Source organism: Lepus europaeus, chromosome 8 (genome assembly GCF_033115175.1).
Source record: "Lepus europaeus isolate LE1 chromosome 8, mLepTim1.pri, whole genome shotgun sequence".
Lineage (NCBI taxonomy): Eukaryota > Metazoa > Chordata > Mammalia > Lagomorpha > Leporidae > Lepus > Lepus europaeus.
The window spans coordinates 101,118,274-101,139,661 of NC_084834.1; the positions used below are offsets into that span (position 1 = coordinate 101,118,274).

The 21,388-nt window shown below is 50.1% G+C and overlaps 1 protein-coding gene across 2 annotated transcripts in view; it reads right to left on the minus strand.

Moving 5' to 3' along the window:
* SHROOM3 (shroom family member 3) overlaps nt 1–21,388 on the minus strand; it is a 337,315-nt gene that overhangs the window by 21,038 nt on the left and 294,889 nt on the right. For both annotated transcript variants that reach the window (XM_062198626.1, XM_062198625.1), the window contains exons 5-6: nt 11,515–14,740; nt 3,012–3,085 (exon numbers count right to left, since the gene is read on the minus strand). In XM_062198626.1, the coding sequence (XP_062054610.1) occupies nt 3,012–3,085; nt 11,515–14,740 (3,300 nt within the window). The remainder of the gene's footprint in view (nt 1–3,011; nt 3,086–11,514; nt 14,741–21,388) is intronic.

The window sequence follows — 21,388 nt, forward strand, 5'->3', positions numbered from 1 at the left end:
GAGGCCAGAGCCAGAGCTGGGATTTGAACCAGGTACTCAGATATGCAACAACGGGGTCTTACTAAGCTAAATGATGGCTCCCAAGATCTTCTTCCTTTTTAGGGCTAACTAATCAACATTACAACCACATTTTGTTGATCCATTCACCTATGGATGGATACTACTGTGAATAATGATAATCTCCTTAAGACCCTGCTTTCAGTTCTTCGGACACACGCTAAGAAGTGGCATAACATCTAATGGTAGTTCTATTCCTAACACTGTGAGCAATCTCCATAATGAGCAGCCTCTTAAGAGGGCTGTACCATTTCACATCCCATTAACAGTGCACAAAGGTTCCAATTTCTGCACATCCTTGCCAATACTCATTATTATTATTATTGTTGTTGACACTGCCATCCTAATGTGTGTGAGGCGCCATCTCCTGCTGGTCTTAGCTTTGAATTTCTTCAATGATCAGCTGTGCAGAGATCTTTTCATGTGTTCACTGGCCATTCTTCAACCATCTTTGGAGAAATGACTTTCTTGACCACCTTTGACTTCAGATCAGTTCTCTTAAAATAATGAAGTAGTTACTGCTACTTTTCCTGATTCCACAATTTTAAGCAATGCAGCAAAACTAATCAAAGCCCTCAGTTTCATCTTGAATACCAGGCATAAAATCACATAAGCTAACAGCATTTACTACTTAAATGTACAGCTGGGAGGCTGATGGTTCAGGGCTGGGCTGCTGGCTTCCTGCTCATCCAAGCCCTAAGGCACAAACTGCCTGGTTCCTTATCTCACCTTGTCTTCCAGAGCAGCAGGACCTGGCCAGGCTAGATCTGATCGCACTGCCTGTGGACTTCACGGACCACCAGAAGGCCTTGTTAAGGATCAGTGATGAGCCTGTCACCTGACACCAGGGACCTGCAGCTCTTCCTTCCTTGCAGCCCCTGCACAAACCCTAACACCCTTATCCAGCAGAGCAGTAGTCCTGGAGACCCACAAGTCTGTTACCCTCTCATCGGCCGACAGACTCAATGTTCTCTTTCACCCCAAAACCTTGTCCCTCTTATTTTGATTTGGCACCAGGGACGGGGACTGAGGTTTGCTAACACCAGGAGCAAGAGCACACGGCTGTGAAGCAGGTGATACCCACCGCTTCCTGAGCATGCAGGCTGCATCTACCCGACAGAATCTGGTTGAGTGATTAAGAAGCTGAATGTAGGGAGAAACAATATTGAATGAAACACAGGAGAACTTAGGGAACTGAGTTGAGAAACATGGAAAGTAGCATGGAAGATTGAAGATTATTATTATAGGGGTCAGCGCTGCAGCATAGTGGGTACAGCCACTGCCCTCATGCCAGCATCCTCTATGGGTGCTGGTTTGAGTCCTGGCTGCTCCACTTCTGATCCAACTCTCTGCTGTGGTCTGGGAAAGCAGCCGAAGATGGCCTGAGTCCTTGGGCCCCTGCACCCATATGGGAGACCTGGAAGAAGCTCCTGGCTTCACCCCTGCTCAGCACTGGTCCTATATTTGAGAGCTCTCTGACGTTGCATTAATACTACATGTAAGGGAAAATCCTCTTGGAAATTTCTACTTACTAGAGACATGTGAATAGTTCAAGATTTCAAATTCTAAAATCCCCTATTATATATTTCCATGCAGGAGATATGATTTTGATAGCAAATTAGAAATTTTTTTTTCTTCACTTTGTTTGAAAGAGAGAGACTGATCTTCCATCTGCTAGTTCACACTCCAAATGCCTGCAACAGCCAGGGCTGAGCCAGGCTGAAATCCAGGAGCACAGAACTCCATCTGGATCTTTCATGTGGGTAGCAGGGACCCGAGTACTTGAGCCATTACCTGCTGCCTCATAGTGTGTGCATTAAACAGAGGAGCTGGGACTTGGACCAGGCCTCTGATACAGGATATAGGTGTCGCAAGCCGTACCCCAACAACTGTGTAAAATGTCCACAATTGCAGATTTTTTTAAAAAAGATTACTTTTGGGCCAGTGCTGTGGTATAGCAGATAAAACGGCCACCTGCAGTGGCGGCATCCCATATTGGCACTGGTTCAAGTTCCAGCTGTCCCACTTCCAATCCAGCTCCCTGCTAATGCGCCTGGGAAAGCAGCAGAGCACGGCCCAAGTATTTGGGCCCATGTACCCACATGGGAGACCTGGAAGAAGCTCCTTGCTCCTGGCTTCAGATCAGCATAGCTCCAGCCATTGCGGTCACTTGGGGAGTGAACCAGTAGATGGACAATTTCTCTCTCTGTCTTTCCTTCTCTCTGTATAACTCTGCCTTTCAAATAAATATTAAAAATTACTTTAAAAAAATGTATTTATTTGAAAGGCAGAGTAAGAGAGAGAAGGAGAGACAGAGAAGACATAGACTATCTGCTGGTTCACTCCCTAAAAGGCCACAACGACCAGGGTCAAGCCAGGAGCTTTTTCTGGGTTTCCTGTGTAGATGCAGGGCTGCAAACGCTTGAGCCATCTTCTACAGCTTTCCTAGTGCATCAGCAGGGAGCTGTATTGGAAGTGGAGTAGTGGGACTTAAACCAGTGCCCACATGGGATGCCAGTGTTGCAGGCCATGGCTTTAACCCGCTGTGCCACCACACCAACCGATTACTTTCCTTCTACTTTCTATCCCTAAGTATATAAAAAATTATAGCCCTCAGCATTAGTGTTCACCTCAGACATTTCCTACGAGTGTCTCTTACTCCATGAGGTCTTCAGGAGATACCCATTCCTTCCCTGGCAATTCGGTCACCAGACTCGATCCTCTGTGCGAAGAGCAGCTGCATTAACTGCACTGAGGCCAAGCCCACACGCAAAACCCAGGGCAAACAAGAGCCGTTCTTAGAGAGGCGCTTATCAGCCAACAGTCCCCCACGGCCTGACAGATGGCAAAGGCAGCACATGGCACTGCCTGCTCTCTCGTCACATCCCATAACATGGGAGGAGGAGTGGTTTAATGGCAATCACAGCGGGTGCATCATGCATGCACACACATACCTGGACTCAGCGCCAGCCAGGTAACAGGGGTCCTTCACCGGATCGAAGCCACTGTCTTCTCCCAGAAGCACATCCTTGAAACATAAGGAAAATACAACATCATTACCGATGAGCAGGTGCTGAATGCAGAGGAGTACGTGGGGCTGGGGTCAGGAAGGAGAAGGAACACTTATTAAATTAGTGGCTTATCACCAGGCACGGAGGCAGCAGGTACACACACTTCCCATTTAATTCTTAAAGGTCCAGGAAGTGGTACTAACCCCGCTGCACCAACAGGACAGAGGACCAACATCAAAAGTGGCAGTCGGGGTTGAAACCCCAGCCTGTCTCATCAGGTATGTCCTCCAACAAGGATGCTTCCTGAGCAAAACAAGTGCAATGTCAATTATCTGCAGAGTTCAAAACAACTGCTGTACCTGGACTATGATGAGGAATGACAGTGAACTCCAGCGCCCAAGCCTAGGAAAACGCAATAGGAAAATCTGGGTGGTAACAGGAAGAGGATAGTTTATGGAGTCTCTCAAAAATCTCAAAGGTTCTAGGTTACAACAGGCGAACCCAGCAATCTGGTTTGTAATCAGACTGTAGTAAACTCTCTCTGGGGAAAATCTCACCCACGTGTGATATTACTAACTGGAGATTTTTCAGGGGGCAGTTTTTGCTTTTGTTTTAAATAAGGGTATATTTTGGTGACCTGCAAGGGTTGATGGTGTGACCAGGTCCACAATATTGTTCATGAAGCTGTTGCTATGGATGATAATACAGTCAGCTCTCCATGACTTATAATCAGGAGACACCAGACAAATTAATTCCATACACTTGTCTAATCCCTAAACATTTAAATAATTTACCTCACCATTTATATTTATGTAATTATTTAAATAATTTCTCTCACCACTTACCCTATCCAAAAGCTAACTGCTTTTCAATCCTCTTTTCATTTTCTAAATCCCCCGTGAGTGGCAGAGGTACCGAGAAGCAGCGAACAGTGAGAGCCAGGTTTTTGGTGCAGTGGTTGAATCTCTCCTTGCCACGTCGGCACCCCCTACCCCAGCTCCTCCTCTTCCAGTCTAGCTTTCTGCTGATGTACACCTGGGGTGCAGCCAGTGATGCCGTAAGTCCTTGTGTCCCTGCCATCCACAGGGGAGACCCAGACTGTGTTCCCAGCTCTTGACTTCATCCTGGCCCAGCCCGGTTGTTGTGGGCACGTGGGGAGTGAACAAGTGGACAGGAAGATCTCTGTGTCGTTATCAAACAAAATGAGAAAATAAAAGAGTCCAAGACCACAGCAGGCAGAAGAGAAAAACAAACTCATGAACATTACCAACAAGTGCTGCTGGCCCTGACTGGGTCTTCAAGGTGTACCTAACACTCCGGTCAGTACCTTGCACTCCACAAGTCAGGTGCCTGAAACATGAAGTACTTGACATTTCTTTTGTAATTCAATCTCTGTAACAAGGGTGAGCGGATAATAATTGCAGTTCAGAGGGGTTAAATCTCCTGCCCACGCTTAAGTCAATGGAAAAGCTATGGGATTTGAGACCTCTCCACAGCGTCTCGGTATGCTGCATGGTGGCGGGGTGGGAGCAACCAGACTTGAATATGCTTCGAGGAGAATGCACTCTGTGCCTCTGATCACCTTAGGGAACTGGCATTCCTGCACTCCATGGAGCCTTATGGTCCTTTTAAAGTCTTTCACCACCACTCTGCCTCCAGTTCACATGAATGGGACATTTTTCCATCATTAATTGGAAAAGCCTAGGCCCCATTTGAGCAGCTAATGGAGTAAAGTTTAAATATATTTTTACATCCTATTACACCCTTTGCGCTTCAGTAGGCAAATGAATCTAACTTCCATATTCAGGCATTTTGGCCCCAGGAATGTCAAGGTTAAATTGATATTTGTGTGAATGTGCTTAAAGTAAAGGAAGTTAGACCCACTAATAGGCTATTGAGAGAATTCTCTAAATCTCCTGTCAATCAAATTACCATTTGCACAGAAGAAAAATGCCTTTCAACCTAGTAAAAGCCCAAAGAGGCTAAATTCTTGTATTTTCCTGCTTTGATTTGGGCAAGTATGGTTTTTTTTAAAAATCCATCTCTGTTTAACTTTCTGAAGATCCCTTATATTCATGGATTTCAAAGTCTTTTTTTTTTTGGCACCAGTTTATTCCATTTTATTCCACAAACCTTTTGAAGTACCCTTGAATTCATTGTCAAAGAACAGTTAATTTTGTATAAATTCTTAAGAAGCATAAGGTGCTTAGGGCAATCGGAGAAAAAGCAGTGGCTACAGCAGAAATACCAGGCATAGAATTATATCAACTTGGTACGTATTTGTTTTTGTTACAACACTGCAAAACTGACTCAAAACCACACAAATTCTTAGCATACTTAACGTAAACTAAAGCCCCAATCCCATGTTTTGGGTTCTGAGTTAAGGCATGCTGGTATGTCTGGGACCAATGAAGAATAAGACAATATTCATCTACTTCAGAATGCACATTTGAAGAATCTAAATTATAAATCCATAAAATCTTGTTATTTAAATGTAAATGACAGCGACTGATAGATGTTAAAATGAAATCAATTTGCTGGCTGGATTTGCAGATGTAAGACATTTAACTCTTGCCTCCCTCTCCCCACACAGCCTCTTTTTATTCAAGGAGCCAGCGTGGGATGGTGACCTCACATTGCTCCCAGCTGCTTGGGCAATTTTGGTTCCCTCTTCTGTAACACGGAAACATTCCCAGATGTGAGGATTCATTTTATACTTACAAAACACTTAGTACAATGATTGGCACATAGGAAACATCTGATCATTGCTGGATATTTGTAACCTCCCATCTGTGCAAAGTTGAGTCTCTTATTTTTACTCAAGCTTGAATGGGTCCTGCTGAAAGATGCTCAAAGCCATATACAAACTGCATCCCAGAGATTCCAGCCCACACTCAATGCAGTGGTTCCATGCCCAAGGTACGGAACTTGCTCAGCAATGAAAGAGCGTTTGTCACCACCTCACAGCCACCGTGCTATGCATCAGAAATGAGAGTCCCTGAAAACACAGAGGACCAAGGAAGCCTCTGACTCAGCATTGGAAAAAGGAAATCCCACCAGGAATCTCGTTTCTCCAAAGGGTTTCTTATTGGATTTATGAGGGGTCTTAGAAACTTCACGAAAGATGTGAGTTATGAAGAAACTATGCACAGACTCAATAATCTTCCTGCACCCAAATAAACTTATCTTTTAATTTTATTTTCCCTGGACTTTCTGGAGCACCCCTGTATCATGGAATAGGTGTGCATGTCTGTCTCTGGTGTGGAAATCTCTGGACATGTTTCTGAAAGGCCACCCTCCGCAGAAGGCTAGGGTTCTCAAGGCCTCCCAGAAAGGAAGTGCGGGCAGGCAAGAGCTGAGGGCAGGCAAGCTCACTAACATGTGTTGTTCTGCAGCGACACTTTTCAAATGAAGAGCAATGAAAGGCTGCATGTTTCAGAGAGGACCCTGGGCTGGCTAAGCAATTACCTGAGCAGTTCTCAGGCTCCGAGTCACTCCAAAGTTCAACCTTCTGCAGTCGTATTTCAGGCCAGATGACTGACTGCATACGCAGGGGCACCCAGTCCCATGATTTTGTTTTTGGGGGCAGAAAGGGTCTACATTGATGGGATTTGAAAAGAAGCTAACTCCTTGTCCACAGCTTGTATAATCTGGCCCCTTGAGCATTTGCTTGGCACACAAGCAGCGTTTGGTGGGGATGTCATGAACCCAGCCAGCACTAGGAAGAGACCACATGCTGGCTTTCTCAAGTAGGCTGTCTCCACCAGGTCCCTTGTCAGTGTCCCTAAAGCCAGGAGAAGAGAAGGCATTGTAAACAGACCTTCAGAGCATGACTGAAAAGTGGCAGAGGTCTCAGCGTTTATTCAAATAAAAAATCAGCATATCTTGAATAATAACCATAAGAGTTACACAGGAAAGTGGGCGTTTGGCCTCGTGGTTCAGACACCCATGTCCTACACTGGAGGACCTGGGTCCGATCCCACTGCAGCTGCTAACTCTCGTTTCCTACACTGCAAATCCCTGGGCAATGGTGCAAATAATTCAGTTCCTGTCGTCCATATGGGAGACCTGCACTGAGTTTCTAGCTCCCAGCGGGCATTTGGAGAGTGGGCCAATGGATGGGAGCTCTATTTGTCTCTCTCTGTGTCTCTCGGGTAAATTAATTTAAAAAAGAAAAAATTTGAAAGTAGGGATAGTCACTGTGACTTAGCGGTTTACGCTTCTCCTTGGGATGCCTGCATCTCTTATCAGAATGCAGGTCCAAGTACCATTTACACTGCTTCCAATCCAGTCTCCTGCTAATACATCCTGGGAGGCAGCAGATAATAGCAAGTGCTTGGGCCCTGCCACTCACATTGGAAACTTGGATGCAGTTCTCAGCTTCCGGCTTCCACCTGGCATTTGTAGTATTTGGGTGGTGAACCACAGGATGAGAGCTATCTCTGCTGCTGCTCCCCAACCCCAACCCCACAACCACGACCTTCCAAGTGGATGAAAATAAGTATTAAAAAAAAAAGAGGCCGGCGCCGCGGCTCACTAGGCTAACCCTCCGCTTTGCGGCGCTGGCACACCGGGTTCTAGTCCCGGTCGGAGCACCGGTCCTGTCCCGGATGCCCCTCTTCCAGGCCAGCTCTCTGCTGTGGCCAGGGAGTGCAGTGGAGGATGGCCCAAGTACTTGGGCCCTGCACCCCATGGGAGACCAGGAGAAGCACCTGGCTCTTGCCATTGGATCAGCGCGGTGCGCCGGCCGCAGCGCGCCGCGCCGGCCGCAGCGCGCCAACCGCGGCGGCCATTGGAGGGTGAACCAACGGCAAAGGAGGACCTTTCTCTCTGTCTCTCTCTCACTGTCCACTCTGCCTGTCAAAAAAAAAAAAAAAAGAGGAGGGGGCTGGCGCTGAGGCATAACAGGTAAAGCGGCCGCTTGCAGTGCCAATATCCTTTATGGGTGCCAGTTCGAGTCCTGGCTGCTCCACTTCTGATCGAACTCTCTGCTATGGCCTGGGAAAGCAGAAGATGGCCCAAGTCCTTGAGCCCCTGTGCCTATGTGGGATACCTGGAAGAAGCTTCAGGCTCCTGGCTTTGGGTAAGCCCAGCTCAGGCCATTGCGGACATTTAGGGAGTAAGCCAGCAGATGGAAGACCTCTGTCTCTCTCTGCTTCTGCCTCTCTGTAAGTCTGCCTTTCAAATAAAAACAAAACAAAATCTTAAAAGAAAAAAAAAAAAAAGTTGGGGCCAGCATCATGGTATAGTGGTTTAAACTGCCGCCTACAGAAATAGCATCCCAAATGGGCTCCTCTGGGAAAGCAGTAGAGGATGGCCCAGGTGCTTGGGCCCCTACACCCTTGTAGGAGACCTGGAGGAAGCTCCTGGCTTCAGCCTGGCCCAGACCTTGCTGTTGTGATCACTTAGGGAACTAACAGATGGAATCCTTTTCTCTCCCCAACCCCACCTCCCAACCCTGCCTTTCAAATAAATAAATCTTTTTTTAAAGAAAAGTTTATTTGAAAGCCACAGAGAGTAGAAGAGAGAGACAAAGACACAGACACACAGAGAGAGAGAGAGAGAGAGAGAGAGAGATCAATCATCCATCTGCTGGTTCACTCCCTAAATGGCTGCAATGGCCAGGGCTGGGCTAGTCCAAAGCAAGGAGCTTCTTCCAGGTCTCCCACATGGGTGCAGGGGCCCAAGCACTTGGGCCATCTTATGCTGCTTTCCCAGGCACATTAGCAGGAAGCTGGATTGGAAGTGGAGCAGCTGGGACTTGAACCAGTGTCTGTATGGGATATCAGCTTCACAGGCAGTAGCTTAATCGCTACGCCACACCACTGGTCCCTAACTAAATCTAAAAAAAAAAAGGGGTGGGGGGCAGTGCTGTGGCATAGCAGGTAAAGCCCCAGCCTGTAGTGCCTGCATACCCTATGGGCGCTGGTTTGAGACCCGGCTGCTCTACTTCTGATCCAGCTCTCTGCTATGGCCTGGGAAAGCAGTAGAAGATGGCCCAGGTGCTTGGGTCCCTGCACCTGTGTGGGAGACCCGGAAGAAGCTCCTGGCTCCTTTGGATTAGCTCACCTCTGGCTATTGTAGCCATCTGGGGAGTGAACCAGCAGGTAGAAGACCTCTCTCTCTGCCTCTCCCTGTCTCTCTGTGTAACTCTGACTTTCAAATAAAATAAATAAATCTTTTGTTTTAAAAAAGGTAGTTACATGTGAGACTACTTTTTTGTTTTTAACTAGTTTTGCTGTAACTACAAATTAGACGGTGATGAGGATTCAAGAAGCAGACCGTGCCCTCAGCCATCTCTCTAGTCAGGCTAGGTCTGATTGCTGGGTGCAAGGAGGATCTCAAGACTACAACTCTGGCCAGGGATGAGGATCTATTTGCAGAATTTGCTGGAACAAAGCAGCACAAAAGAAATCACTTTCGTTTTGAAATATTTTTCCCCATAGCTTCACAGTTCCCAAATTAAATAAGGCCTAAATACAGTATTCCTTTATTAAAGGAGTGCCTAAGTACTGTTCTATATTCAATTGTCTAAAAGTTTTTTAAAAAAAGTATTGGGGCTGGTATCACACACAGGGTGCTGGTTTGAGTTCCAACTGCTTTGTTTCCAATACAGCTCCCTTCATGCACCCAGAAAGGCAGTGGGAGATGGCTGAAGTATCTGGGCCCCTGATACACATGTGAAGACCCAGATGGAATTCCTTGCTCCTGGCTTTGGTCCCAGACCTGATTGTCGTGGCCATCTGGGGTATGAAGCAATGGTAGAGTAATTTCTCTCTCTTGTTCTGCCCTTTCAAATAAATTTTTAAAAATATATAAAATCCAGTGAATGCCTTTAAAGAATCTCTTTAATTCTCTGTAATATCTATGTTTTAGCTTAGTTCTCAATTGGCCAAGCTTGAGAAATAATTTTGGGGAAAAGGCAAGATAACATTCATAATTCCCCAAGACAGTGTGACAATGCTAATGAGGAGACAACTTGGCTTTCATGTAAACATGTCATTTTTCTGTAGAACAAGGTGACAGAAAAGCAAACGACATTTGGATTCCTATATAGGAAGTTACTGATATCCATCCCACTAACTGAAACTGCAAGCTACACATATGGATTTAATTTCAGTGGTAGGGCAAGCAGTGTGAGTGAGCTCTGTTCTTCATCCCAAAGGGAGCAAAAATGGCTACTGAAGGCTTATGCAACTGGCTCCACAGATTTGCTTCTGCAGGTTTATACTTGCAGTAGTGGGGAGACACTACTTCAAGCTGTACAGAAAACTACTCAGCCAGTAACTGTGGCTCTTCTGTCTTCCTTCGGACAATGCCTCCCCTCCCCCTCCACACGCCTCCCACCCCTTAATAACATCCTGCCCATCCTTTACAGCTGGGTCAAACCCCACCTCCTTGAAGACAGGTTCTCTCAGCTCTCTCATTAGAATCAATCACTTCTCTTTCCCCAGCATGTTATTTATCACCACCCCCACAGCATTCACCAGTCTCAGAGGAGTGAGCTTACATCCCTTGCTCCCTTGCCATCCTGAAAGGCATGAACCTTAACTTTTCTTTGTGTTTCCTTCAGCCCTGTAACACTGTATTTTCAATAACAAGTGCTTTACAAATGCTTGGCGCCTCAGCAGGGGAAACCAGAACCTGGGGAGGGAGGCAGGCATTCTCTCCCCCCTGCACCAACAGACATGTAGGTTTCTAGTATCCTCACAGGTGAGAAGGGAACCACAAGGCAGGCTCACCATCTCCAGGTGGAAGTGGAGCCTGCAGATGGCTCCAGAGTCGGTGAAATTAAGAGACTCCTAGAAGTCACAACACTTCATCACGGCTGCTTGCGTAGTTCGGAGTTTTTATCAGAAAGAAATTTCTTTTATGTGAGATTCTGAAAGTCTGATGTTCCTACAACGCCAGGAGAGTGCACAAAAGGAGCTCAGAGGGCTGGGTGCTGTGGCTTAGCGGGTGAAGTCCCAGCCTGCAGTGCCCAGCTCGGGTCCCAGCTGCTCCACTTCCCATCCAGCTCTCTGCTATGGCCTGGGAAAGCACCCACATGGGAGGAAGCTCCTGGCTCCTGGGTCCTGGGTTCAGATCCGCCCTGCTAGGGCAGGTGCTGCCAATCGGGGAGTGAACCAGCAGCTGGAGGACCTCTCTCTCTCTGCCTCTCCTCCCTCTGTGTAACTTTGACTTTCAAATAAATAAATAAATCTTTTTAAAAGGGGGGGGGGAGCTCAGAGATGGATCTGACGTGGATAATGTCAAATAATAAATAATAAAATTTATATATTTATATCTCTGTGGAAAAAAACTGGGTATGGACACTGAGAAGGAAATCACCTAATGAAAACAAATGCTACTTCTCCTGCATTTAATAGGAAAATGAAAAAGAGCGAGGGGAGGGCTTCTGGGGCCACAGCGACAGAACTAGGTGGGGACCAGCGGCTGCACGTACCTGGCGCTTCTGGTCTGCGGTGGGCGACGAGCGGGACCTCACGTGCACCGGGGCGGCCAGCATGTCCGAGCGCTCCAGCAGATCCTCGGCTGACGCCGACTTCCCGGCCCTGCCGGCCGTGGAGCCCGTGTAAGACGGCCCCCCCGGGGTCCCGTCCAGCCACTGGATGCCCCTTGGTCCGCCGCGAGCGCCACTCAGCAGCTCTCTCGGGGCCTGGGGGTCCGCGCGTCGTCGTTCCCCGAGCAGGCGACCGCCGGCGAAGGAGCCGCTGCGGTCCCGGGGCCCCCGCGGCTGCAGCTCCGAGGCCTCCCTGCGGGGCTGCGGGGCCGGCTCCCGCAGCGAGCTCAGGCTGGTGGCCGAGGCGAGCCCCGGGCTGTCGAGCGCCGCGGGGCCCGGCGCGAGGTAGGTGCTCTGGGCGCGCTCCCGCAGCGGCGCGGGCTCCTGCGGGCCGCCGGCCGCCGAGGGCCTCCGGCCCGTCTTGCGCTGGATGTAGTCGGCCAAGGCGCTCTGCTGGAACTGCTTCAGCTCGGGCCCCGACAGGCTGAGCGTCGAGGCGGCCCTGCCGTCGCGCTCGAAGACGCGGCGCCGGTCGGCCACGGTGCTCTCGGGGAGATGCAGCCCCTTCCTGGGCGGGCCCGCGGGCGCCGGCTCGGCCTCCTCCGAGACGCCCACCTCGTTCATCTTCTCGGGCTCCGAGTAGGAGCGCTTCTTCTGCTCGGGGGTCAGGCGCCGGCGCGCTCCTCGCCGGGAGGCCTGGGGTGCGGGCCGGCCCGCGTCGCCCTCAGCCGGGCTCACGCTGTGGCGCTCCCGCGGCGTGTGCGGCGACGCGGCCGCGTTGGCGTTGGCGTTGGCGTTGGCGTTGGCGCTGGCGGGCGCCTCGGGGCTGCGCAGCCCGACGTGGGCCGAGGCGGGCCGCGGCCGCCAGGGCCTGGACGCCCCGGGCGCGCCCAGCTCGAGGTCGCGGCGCCGGAAGGAGGTGGCCCCCAGGACGCGGGACTGCGCGTCCTTGATGCTGTTGCGGTAGGCGCGGCTGAAGGGGGCGTCCAGTGGGGGCGACTCGGGCGTGCTGGGCCGAGCCTCCCGCCAGGAGGCCTCCTCTTCCTCCTCGGCCTCGCTATAGAGCTGATAGGTGCTCTGGCTGCGGAGCAGGCGGGCGTCGGGCCTCGGGGGCTCCCGGGCCCAGGGTGCAGGGCCTCGGCCCCCCACGCTGCCCCTCCTCAGCTGCTGGCTGCCTGGTGGCCACGAACCCTCTTCCAGCCGGGGCTCCCCGTTTCCAAAATGTAGCTCCCCGTTACCCAGGGCCTCAGCAGACTCGGAGAACCGGACGTCGGCTTTTGTCTCCTCCAGGCCATTCGCGGAAGGACTGGAACTTGGGACGGTCCTGTTGGGCCTGTGGTGATGGCCGTAGCTGCCCACACTTGGGGCTCTCTGGCTCCCCAGCTCTCGCTGCTCGATCTGGGACACCTTCTCCAGCACCGAGCTGTGGGGCTTGCCGTACTGAAGGCCCTGCAGGGCCGAGGCGCTGCCGGAGCTGAGCCTCCTCCGGCCCAGACTGGGTGTCTGCTGGTGTGTTGGGCTGGGCGGCTCTCCGGATCTCGGGTCTGAACTGTGGAAGCACGCCGAGGCACTGGTTCTCCCCTCTGGCCTCGGATAGGACACCGACCTGTCCAGGGAGCCCCTGTGCTCCGGAAGGGCCCTCCTTCCAGGGTCTTCCACCTTGGCGTTGGCTGCACAGGTGAGCCTGCCCCCGGCGCCTTCCTCCGCTCCCCCTCCTAGATCCAGGCTGCTTTGCCTTCTTAGACTGTCAGGAATGTTCTGGAGAGAGGAGAAGGCTGACAGGGTCTTGCCAAAGCTGGTGGACAGGCCCTGGCCTAGGCCTTCTCTGTCCAGCCTGCGCCGGAAGTTGGCATTGTGGTCTTCCTGGAAGTCAGCCTCCCAGGGTTCTGAGGGCCTGGAAGATGGCTTGTCCTCTCCCACAGGCCGGACTGCAGCCAGAGGGGATGGGAGGCTGTAGTGATTAGAACATGGCTGGTGGCCGTGGGTGACCTTTCTCTCACCGGGATAGGCGCTGTTGCCTTGGGGAGGGGCCAGAGCTCTCTTCTGGGAGATGTCCTCGTCATTTTCAGGCACTGACGAGAAATGGACCTTGTAGGGAACGCATTTGGCTGCAGTTTCTGGTTTCCTCTCCATGGGGGACAGTGGATCATGTTCGAGAGGCTGGTAGAAGGCAAACCCAGGCCTGCTAGCCCCATTTTGGTTCCCATTCTCGTCAAAGGAGGCCGCCTTGCTGCCTGCCCCCCGAGGGGCTGTGTGCGCTGTCTCCTTGGCCAGCACAGGGTAGAGTATGCCGTTACTGCTCACAGGAGGCTGAGGCACCTGGGCGAAGTGTGGCTCCAGGGAAGGCACGGGATAGATGCCGGTGGGCAGCAGCGGCTGGCCAGGCTGGGCCTTCTGGGTGTAGTGGTGCTTGGGCACCGCGGGAGGGCTGTTCTCTGGACTCTTCTCTAGCACCGTGTGCAGCTGTTCCTCTCCGAATGTAGATTTCAGGGAGCCCGAGTTTGTTTGAGGCCGGCAGAACCGTTTCTGCTCTAGGCTAGACCAGGAGCTGGGGCGCTCCCGCTGCCGAAAGGCCGCGTAGCTGTCACTCCGAGCTGGTGGCAGCGGTGCGCCCGCTTTCAGGGGCAGGTTGTCAGTGGCAGTCTCCAAGGAGCCGGGGCACGGCTGGCTCCAGGAAGGGGGTGGCACTCCCTTGCCCCGGGGAGCACTGTGCCATTTCTCATAGCCCTGGCCATCTGCTGGTGCTCGGGTCTCCCGGGCTGGATGCAGCAGGGCTGAAGAGTTCACCTCGTACTCTGCCGAGACTCCCCGCCGGGTATCATAGACTGTCTTGACGTAGCGAATGTCTGCCTGCCTCATCCCTTCCAGGAGGCCACCTCGTGCAGATGCCGCGTCCATGGAGCCCGAACGCTCCCGGCCAGAGATGCCAGGGGGTGGGTACTCCAGGATGCTGGAGCTGGTGGAGAAGGAGCTGTAAGCCGAGTCTCTCTTGTTATGCAGGTGGCTGAGCTGGTCAATGCTGCTGGTGGACTTGGCAGGGGAAAGAAGATGGCAGGCTGGGTACCCGCCACTGGGCTCCAGGCTCTCCATGCTGCCCTGGGAGCTGCACTGGTCAGGGCTCCGCCTCAGATAAGCATGGTCATAGCTGGAGAGGTCACTTGTAGAGGAGCTGGAAGAAAGGGAGACAAAGCGGTTAGCACTGCTGAGCTTACCATGTAGCAGGCTTCCAGGCACAGGCCCAGCTTATAAATGTACTCTTATGCAAGATGTTTGGGTTTGGGAAGGGTAGGTAAAAAGGGCCATATTTGGGCCTTGCTCAGCGTCCCAGTGTGTCATCACTTGGAGTTAACTGCCCGGCACTATAGCCTGTGTGCCTCTAATTAATCACCCATGCCTGCAAGGCCAGGGACGGGAGCGCCAAGGAAGCCATGTGGCCCCTGGCCACTGGCAGCAGGCACGCCAGTGCAATGCGCTATGTGCTGGAAATGACATTCTGCACGTTGAGAAATGAGAGCGGTGGGGGAGGAAGAAAGAGAGGATGAGGAGCAAGAGTGACTTTTGTGTCTTCTGGGGCTGTTTGTGGGAAGAAAAAGCTTAGTAAGAGAAGAGGCACGTGAATGGATGAGGGAGACTGCACACAGCTATGTTTTTGGTTAATATCTTTCCTTTTTATGGAATTGGAGGCTATACTCTGGCAATCCTCCTGGAATCTCAGCTGTACTAGAGACAGTTTGTTTGTGGTAAGGAAGCTCAACTCAAAGCTGAATGACAGAAATAGAGAGAAATCAGAGCTAGGAAAAGCTGATGAGAGTGAGAGAGGCAGAGAGGGAAGGACGCTTGGTAAGATGCCCAAGAGGCTCTTAGAGGCTGGGATTCCGGCCCCTATGGACGACTTCCCAAAGGCTAAGCAAAGCCTCCTGTACATTCAGGAGCGGAAGACCTCAGTTTGAAGCTGAACCAGGGGACTTACAGAGCCTGGCCTGCAGTGGGGGTGGGGAGGGGGCAGGGAGAAAGAGGAAGACGATTCTCAATCCTGGCGTTGCACACCCCAGAGAGGTGCCTCAAAACGGAATTGCTTATCAATAGTTTTTAACTATTAACTCAAAAAATATTCTTCAATGAAGAACTCTAAATCTCAACAACCGGGGGTGGTGTCATGGCACAGCAGGTTAAACTGCTGCTTCGTATGGGCAACGATTTGAGTCCTAGCTGCTCCACTTCTGATCCAGCTCCCTGCTAATGCTTGGGCCCCTGCCACTGATGTGGGAGACCTGGATGAAGCTCCTGGCAGTTGCAGCCACTTGGGAAGTGAACCAACAAATGTAAAATTCTCATTCTCCTTCTCTCCCTCTCTTGGCCCCCGCTTTGTCTCTCCCCTTCTGTTTCAAATATTTTTCAAAAACTCAATAATTAAGCAATCAACTTCATGTAAAAAGACCTCAACAGACTCTCATCTGCTGCCGGTGGAAATCCAAAGTAGTACAGCCACTGCAGCAGACGGCTTGGTGGTTTCTTACATAACCACTCTCTAAGCATACAGTCACTGACTGCTGCCCAGAGGAGCTGGCAACTTCTGCCTGCACACAGATGTTTACGGCAGCTTTATTCATAACTGCCAAAACCTGGAAGCAGCCAAGATGGTCTTCAGTAGCTGAACGGATGAAGTACAGTGCATGCAGACACTGGGGTACTCATCACCCTGAAGAGAAATAAGCTCTCAGACAGTGAAAAGACGTGGCAGCAACTCAGAAGGCACGTGACTAAGTGAAAGGAGCCAATCTGAAAAGACCATATGACGCTGCAGAAAAGGCAGTGCGATGGAGACAGCGAGATCAGGGAGAGATGACTAGGTAGTGAAGAAGACTTTGTGGGGCAGGGAAACTGTGTTATATGAATATGATAATGGTAGATAAGTCATTATAAACTTGGCCAAACCCATAGAACGTACAACACCAATGGTGAACCCTAGTGTCAACTATGGGCTTCTGGTGATAATGCTGTGTCAACATTGGTTCATCAGTTGAAACAAGTGTACCACTCTAGGGGCGAATGCTGAAGATGGAGTAAACACCTATATGGGGGACAGGAAGTATGTGGGAAATCTCTGTACCTCCCATGCTGTAAACTTAAAGCTGCTCTAAAAAATGAAGCCTTGGAAAAAAAACAGTGTGTACATGAAGACACTTCAAAAAGTTCATGGAAAGTGCATATTAGGAAAAAACTATGTGTGGACTTCAAGTAATTTTTACACCAAAATAAATTTATATTTTAGTTTCATTTTTCCATCAGTGAAGTACCCTCCCATGGGGAAGCTATATTGGGAAGATTAAGTGGTTCAAAAAATAAACAAGAATGTCCATATATCAAACATTTATGACTCACTTTTCTGTAAAGAGGAAATTGCTAAGGGTTCTTGCCCAAGATTTTCCATTTTTAACTGGATAGGTATTTAAGCAGTACTAAAACCATGCAGCTATTAGGATGTTTCTGGGTCTCATGTAAGTCAGTGTGGTGTCTTATTGGCCAAGTGTGTGGAAATGGACTATCTTCAGGGACTATGTCAAGAGACTAGAAGGGCCAGACTCCAACTCAAAAGCTAGTGCTGGAATTCAAGAAAAGGCCACAATTTCAGGAGCTCACCTCAAGAATACAATTCTCCTCCATCAGAGGGAATGAGTCCATTGGATGGAACATCCTGCCTTGAGAGGGGCAGGCGTAACTGAAAGGAAAGTGGAAGGGGACTTGGACTTGGCAGTAGCACTGCGTATGTCAAAGCCAGACTTTCTCATCCTCACCACTAACCCCAACACACAAATCCCCTGTAACTGAAGAGTTTTGTATTAAGAAAGCATGGGGTCTGGTGCTGTGGCATAGCGGGTTAGGCCACCGCCTGTGGTGATCTAGCTCTCTGCTATGGTCTGGGAAAGCAGTGGAGGATGCCCCCCGGGTCCTTGGGGGCCTCTGCAACAGCATGGGAGACCCGGAAGAAGCTCCTGGCTACTGGCTTCAGACTGGTGCAGCTCCGGCCCTTGTGGCCAATTGGGAAGTGAACCAGCAGATGGAAGATCTCTCTCTCTCTCTGCCTCTTCCTTTCTCTGTCACTCTGACTTTCAAATAAATAAATAAATCTTAAACAAACAAACAAACAAAAAGCATGGACTAGCTCTGTTGAGAATAATCTGCTGAGAATAAAAAAACCACAGACAACCCTTTTGCTTCCTTTCATCTCCTTTATCAGAAGAGTCACAGCCAACACTTCCAGGGGAGATGGAGACAGCTGATCCTGTAAGGGCTGTTTCACTCACCAGTTCTGTTTTGGCAGTAGACAAGGGCTGAGAATTTCAGCAAGCTTTCACGGAGACGACAATGAAAAGCTAACTTAGGAACCAGCACACACAAACATCAGAGTGAATAAACTGATAGGTAACTGAAAGATGCCATCACTGACCCAACTCCAAATACAGAGGATATCTGGAAATAGGAAATGACAGAGCAAGGTTCTAGGGGTTTGTTCCCTCCTGGAGCAAACCTCAGCTAGAAAACATCGTGTGGGTCTTTGTGAGGTGCCCAGGGAGGGCTCTGCCCCTGCGAACTCCCATTCCCAAGCTGCCTGGGGAATGCGGGCCCTGAAGTCACCCCTCCTCCCCCCAGGCTTCGGTTCTGCTGTCTGGACATACTCACTTCGATGAGCTCCACCGTTCCTGCTTCTGAGACGGCATTTTCAGTGGTGAGCAGGCGCAGCTGGGGGTGAGCGTCTGCAGTCCTGCAGCAGGACCAACCCCACCAGGACGGCCTTACGGTCCAGAAGAGCGCGTCAGAGAGGGGCAGCGTTCTTACCGTGGCCTGGCCTCGTTCCCAGCCACCTTTTCTCTTGCTCTGGCTCACTGCACTCCAGCAGGATGCTTTCCTGACTGGAACTCAAACCCAAAGACACATTCCCCGCCCCGGGCCTCAGGGCTTTTTACCTGCTGCTCCCACCACTGGAATGCTCCTCACTGGCTCCCTCCCTGCCTTTATTCCTATGTCCGCCTCAGGGAACACTTCCTGGAACCAAGGAAACAGAATCTCTGCTCTCCTTACTCCTTGTTCTTCTGCTTTTCTCTAACACTCAGCACCACGTGATGTCATATCACATCCCCTTGGGTAACAGGAAGAGAGACTTCAGTTGTACCTATGACGCTTAAGGGACTAAAGTGCACTTAACGACATGTTTGCTGATCTCTGTGGTAGACACATGTTCCTTAATTATCGATTGTGAATATAAAATACACTTAAATATTTTAAAACATACCAAAGAGCACAAGTATTTGAACCCATTTCCTAAAGTGTACTCACAAAATGATAATTTCTCAGATGATCAAGTATGTTTGAAAATTCTGGGCTAAATAAGTTAAACAGTCTTACTTATTCAAGTCTTGCAAGTCTTTCATAAATTGCCGTTCATGTGCCATTGTAAATGGGAACTACACTAAGTGTGTTTTTCAAATTTTTTTTCAAGGAGCATCAAATGCGCTATCATTCCACGGAACACACACTGAGAAACAAATCACTGTAGGCTGGGGCTTTTTTTATATCTGGTTCACCACTGTACCCCCCCCCCCCCCCCCCAGTAATCAGAACTCATCTGAGACAAAGTGGGTACTCTACATGCTTATTGACTAAGAACTGGCCCTTTGGTATCTTCTTTTTTAAAAAAGCCTTTTTACTTGAGAGACAAAATGAAAGAGATAGAAAGAGCTACTGCCTGCTAGTTTACCTCCCAAATGCCCTCATTGACCAAGGTTGGGCTAGGACAGAGGTCAGGAGCCAGGAATTCAATTTGGGCCTTCCTCATGGGTGGTAGGAATCCAATTACTTGAGCTATCACTTACTGCCCCTCAGGTTCTGCATTAGGAGAAAGTTGGAATTAGGAGCAAGAACTGGGTATATAACCCAGGCATTCTAATTGGGATGCAGCCAGCATAACTGCTAGGCTAAATATCTGCCCAATTAAAAAAATATTTTAAGAAAGTATTTTCTTTTACTTAATATAGAGTTGGTCTTCTGTATATAAAAATTAAAATGAATCTTAATGAAGAATGGGGTGGGAGAGGGAGTAGGAGGTGGGGCAGGAGTTGGGGATGGGAGGGTAGATATGGGAGGGAAGAACTGCTACATTCCTAAAGTTGTACCTATGAAGTTTATATTCATTAAATAAAAGCTTTCTAAAAAAAAAAGTATTTCTTTGAAAGGCAGAGTCTTCCATTGGCTGGTTCACTCCTTTAATATCCACAACAGCCAGGGCTGGGCAAAGCAGAAGCCAGGAGCCCAAAGCTTCATCTGGGTTTATTTACTCCGTGGACACAGGAGTCCAAGCAAATAGGCCATCTTCTGCTGCTTTCCTAGGCACATTAGTAGGGAGCTGGGTTGGAAATGAAGTAGCTGGGAGTTGAACTGGTGTCCAAATGGGATGCTAGCACGTTGTAGGCGCCATGACACAATGCCAGCCTCCCCCAATTTATTTTTAAATTTTTTATTTTTAATTTTTGCAGAGCCAGAGAGAGAGAGAGAGACAGGGCACTTTGGTATTTTTATACTTTATTTCAGCCTCTTGATGGGGGTGGGCTACATGATTTTTCAAGGTCTCTTCTAAGGTCGAGGGGTATATATTTGGGATGCCCACATCCTGTATCAGAGTGCCTGGGTCGGAACCCTGGCTGTGCTGTCAATCCAGCTTCCTGCTAATGCACACAAGTTCAGGTACTTGGGTTCCTGCCACTCATGTGAGAGCCCCAGATGGATTTCTGGATTCCTGGTTTCAACCTGGATCAGCCTTGGCTGTTGCAGGCATCTGGGGAGTGATTGGCAGATGGAAGATCTCTCTCTCTCTCTTGCTCAACATGACAGCCCCCCTCCGCATGCTCTGCCTTTCAAATAAATAAATACAATTTTAAAATTTAAAAGAGTACATTGATAGTTCAGTACCACTCTGAGATTTCTGCCGGGCAGGTGAAGACGGGGACAGGGTCTGAGAGGAAGCAGCTGAAATGAGATTTCAGGGAGACTCCAAGTCCAACCCAGCTTGCAGACACTTGCAGTCCATGTCTCTCCGCCCCTCCCCAGTCCTCCTGCTCCCTCATACCCCTGCTTCTTCACGAGTGACAGTCCCACAGATTCAAGGCAAGACTGGGTCTCCAGAACTAAGCTAAGGCTGTTGGGGAGGACCCCAGCTGACTGATCTGGCACACCACACCACTAGATACCACCGTGCTCCCGAGAACACACCGGAGCACTTCTCTGGTGGCAGCTGCAAACATCAGACCCAGGAGAGGACCTCCAAGTTGGGGTGGAGCCCCCTGCCAGAGCTGTGAGCCTGAGGCATGCCTCAGGTGCTGTGTGCTGGAAGCAGGAATGAATATACACACAGGCAGCCCTTGGGGGTAATCTGAGTGCCTGCCTTCCTTCCTTCCCCATGCAGTGCTCTGGTGCCAGCAGGGGGAGCCACTTTGGAACATGAATCAGACAGTCAGGATGTAGAAATAACACAAGGGCAGATCAGCCGGCCGCAACGCCTCTGGGCGCTGGCTTGGGGAGGAGGAAGAAGGAGGTGGAGAAATGGAGGCTTGGGACATTCTACACAGATGGTGGCCTGCTGCAGATCACCGGGGGCTCTGGAAGCAGTTATTCTAAGCCCCGTCTGCAGGTCACGGTAGTCTGTCTGCTGCTGGAGGGTCAGGGCATTTTTAGGGCACAGTGTGACTTCAGATTCAGGGTTTCCTAGGAAGGTTAGAGGTTAGGAGGTTCTGAAGGACACCACTGTTTCGAGGTGATATTAAAA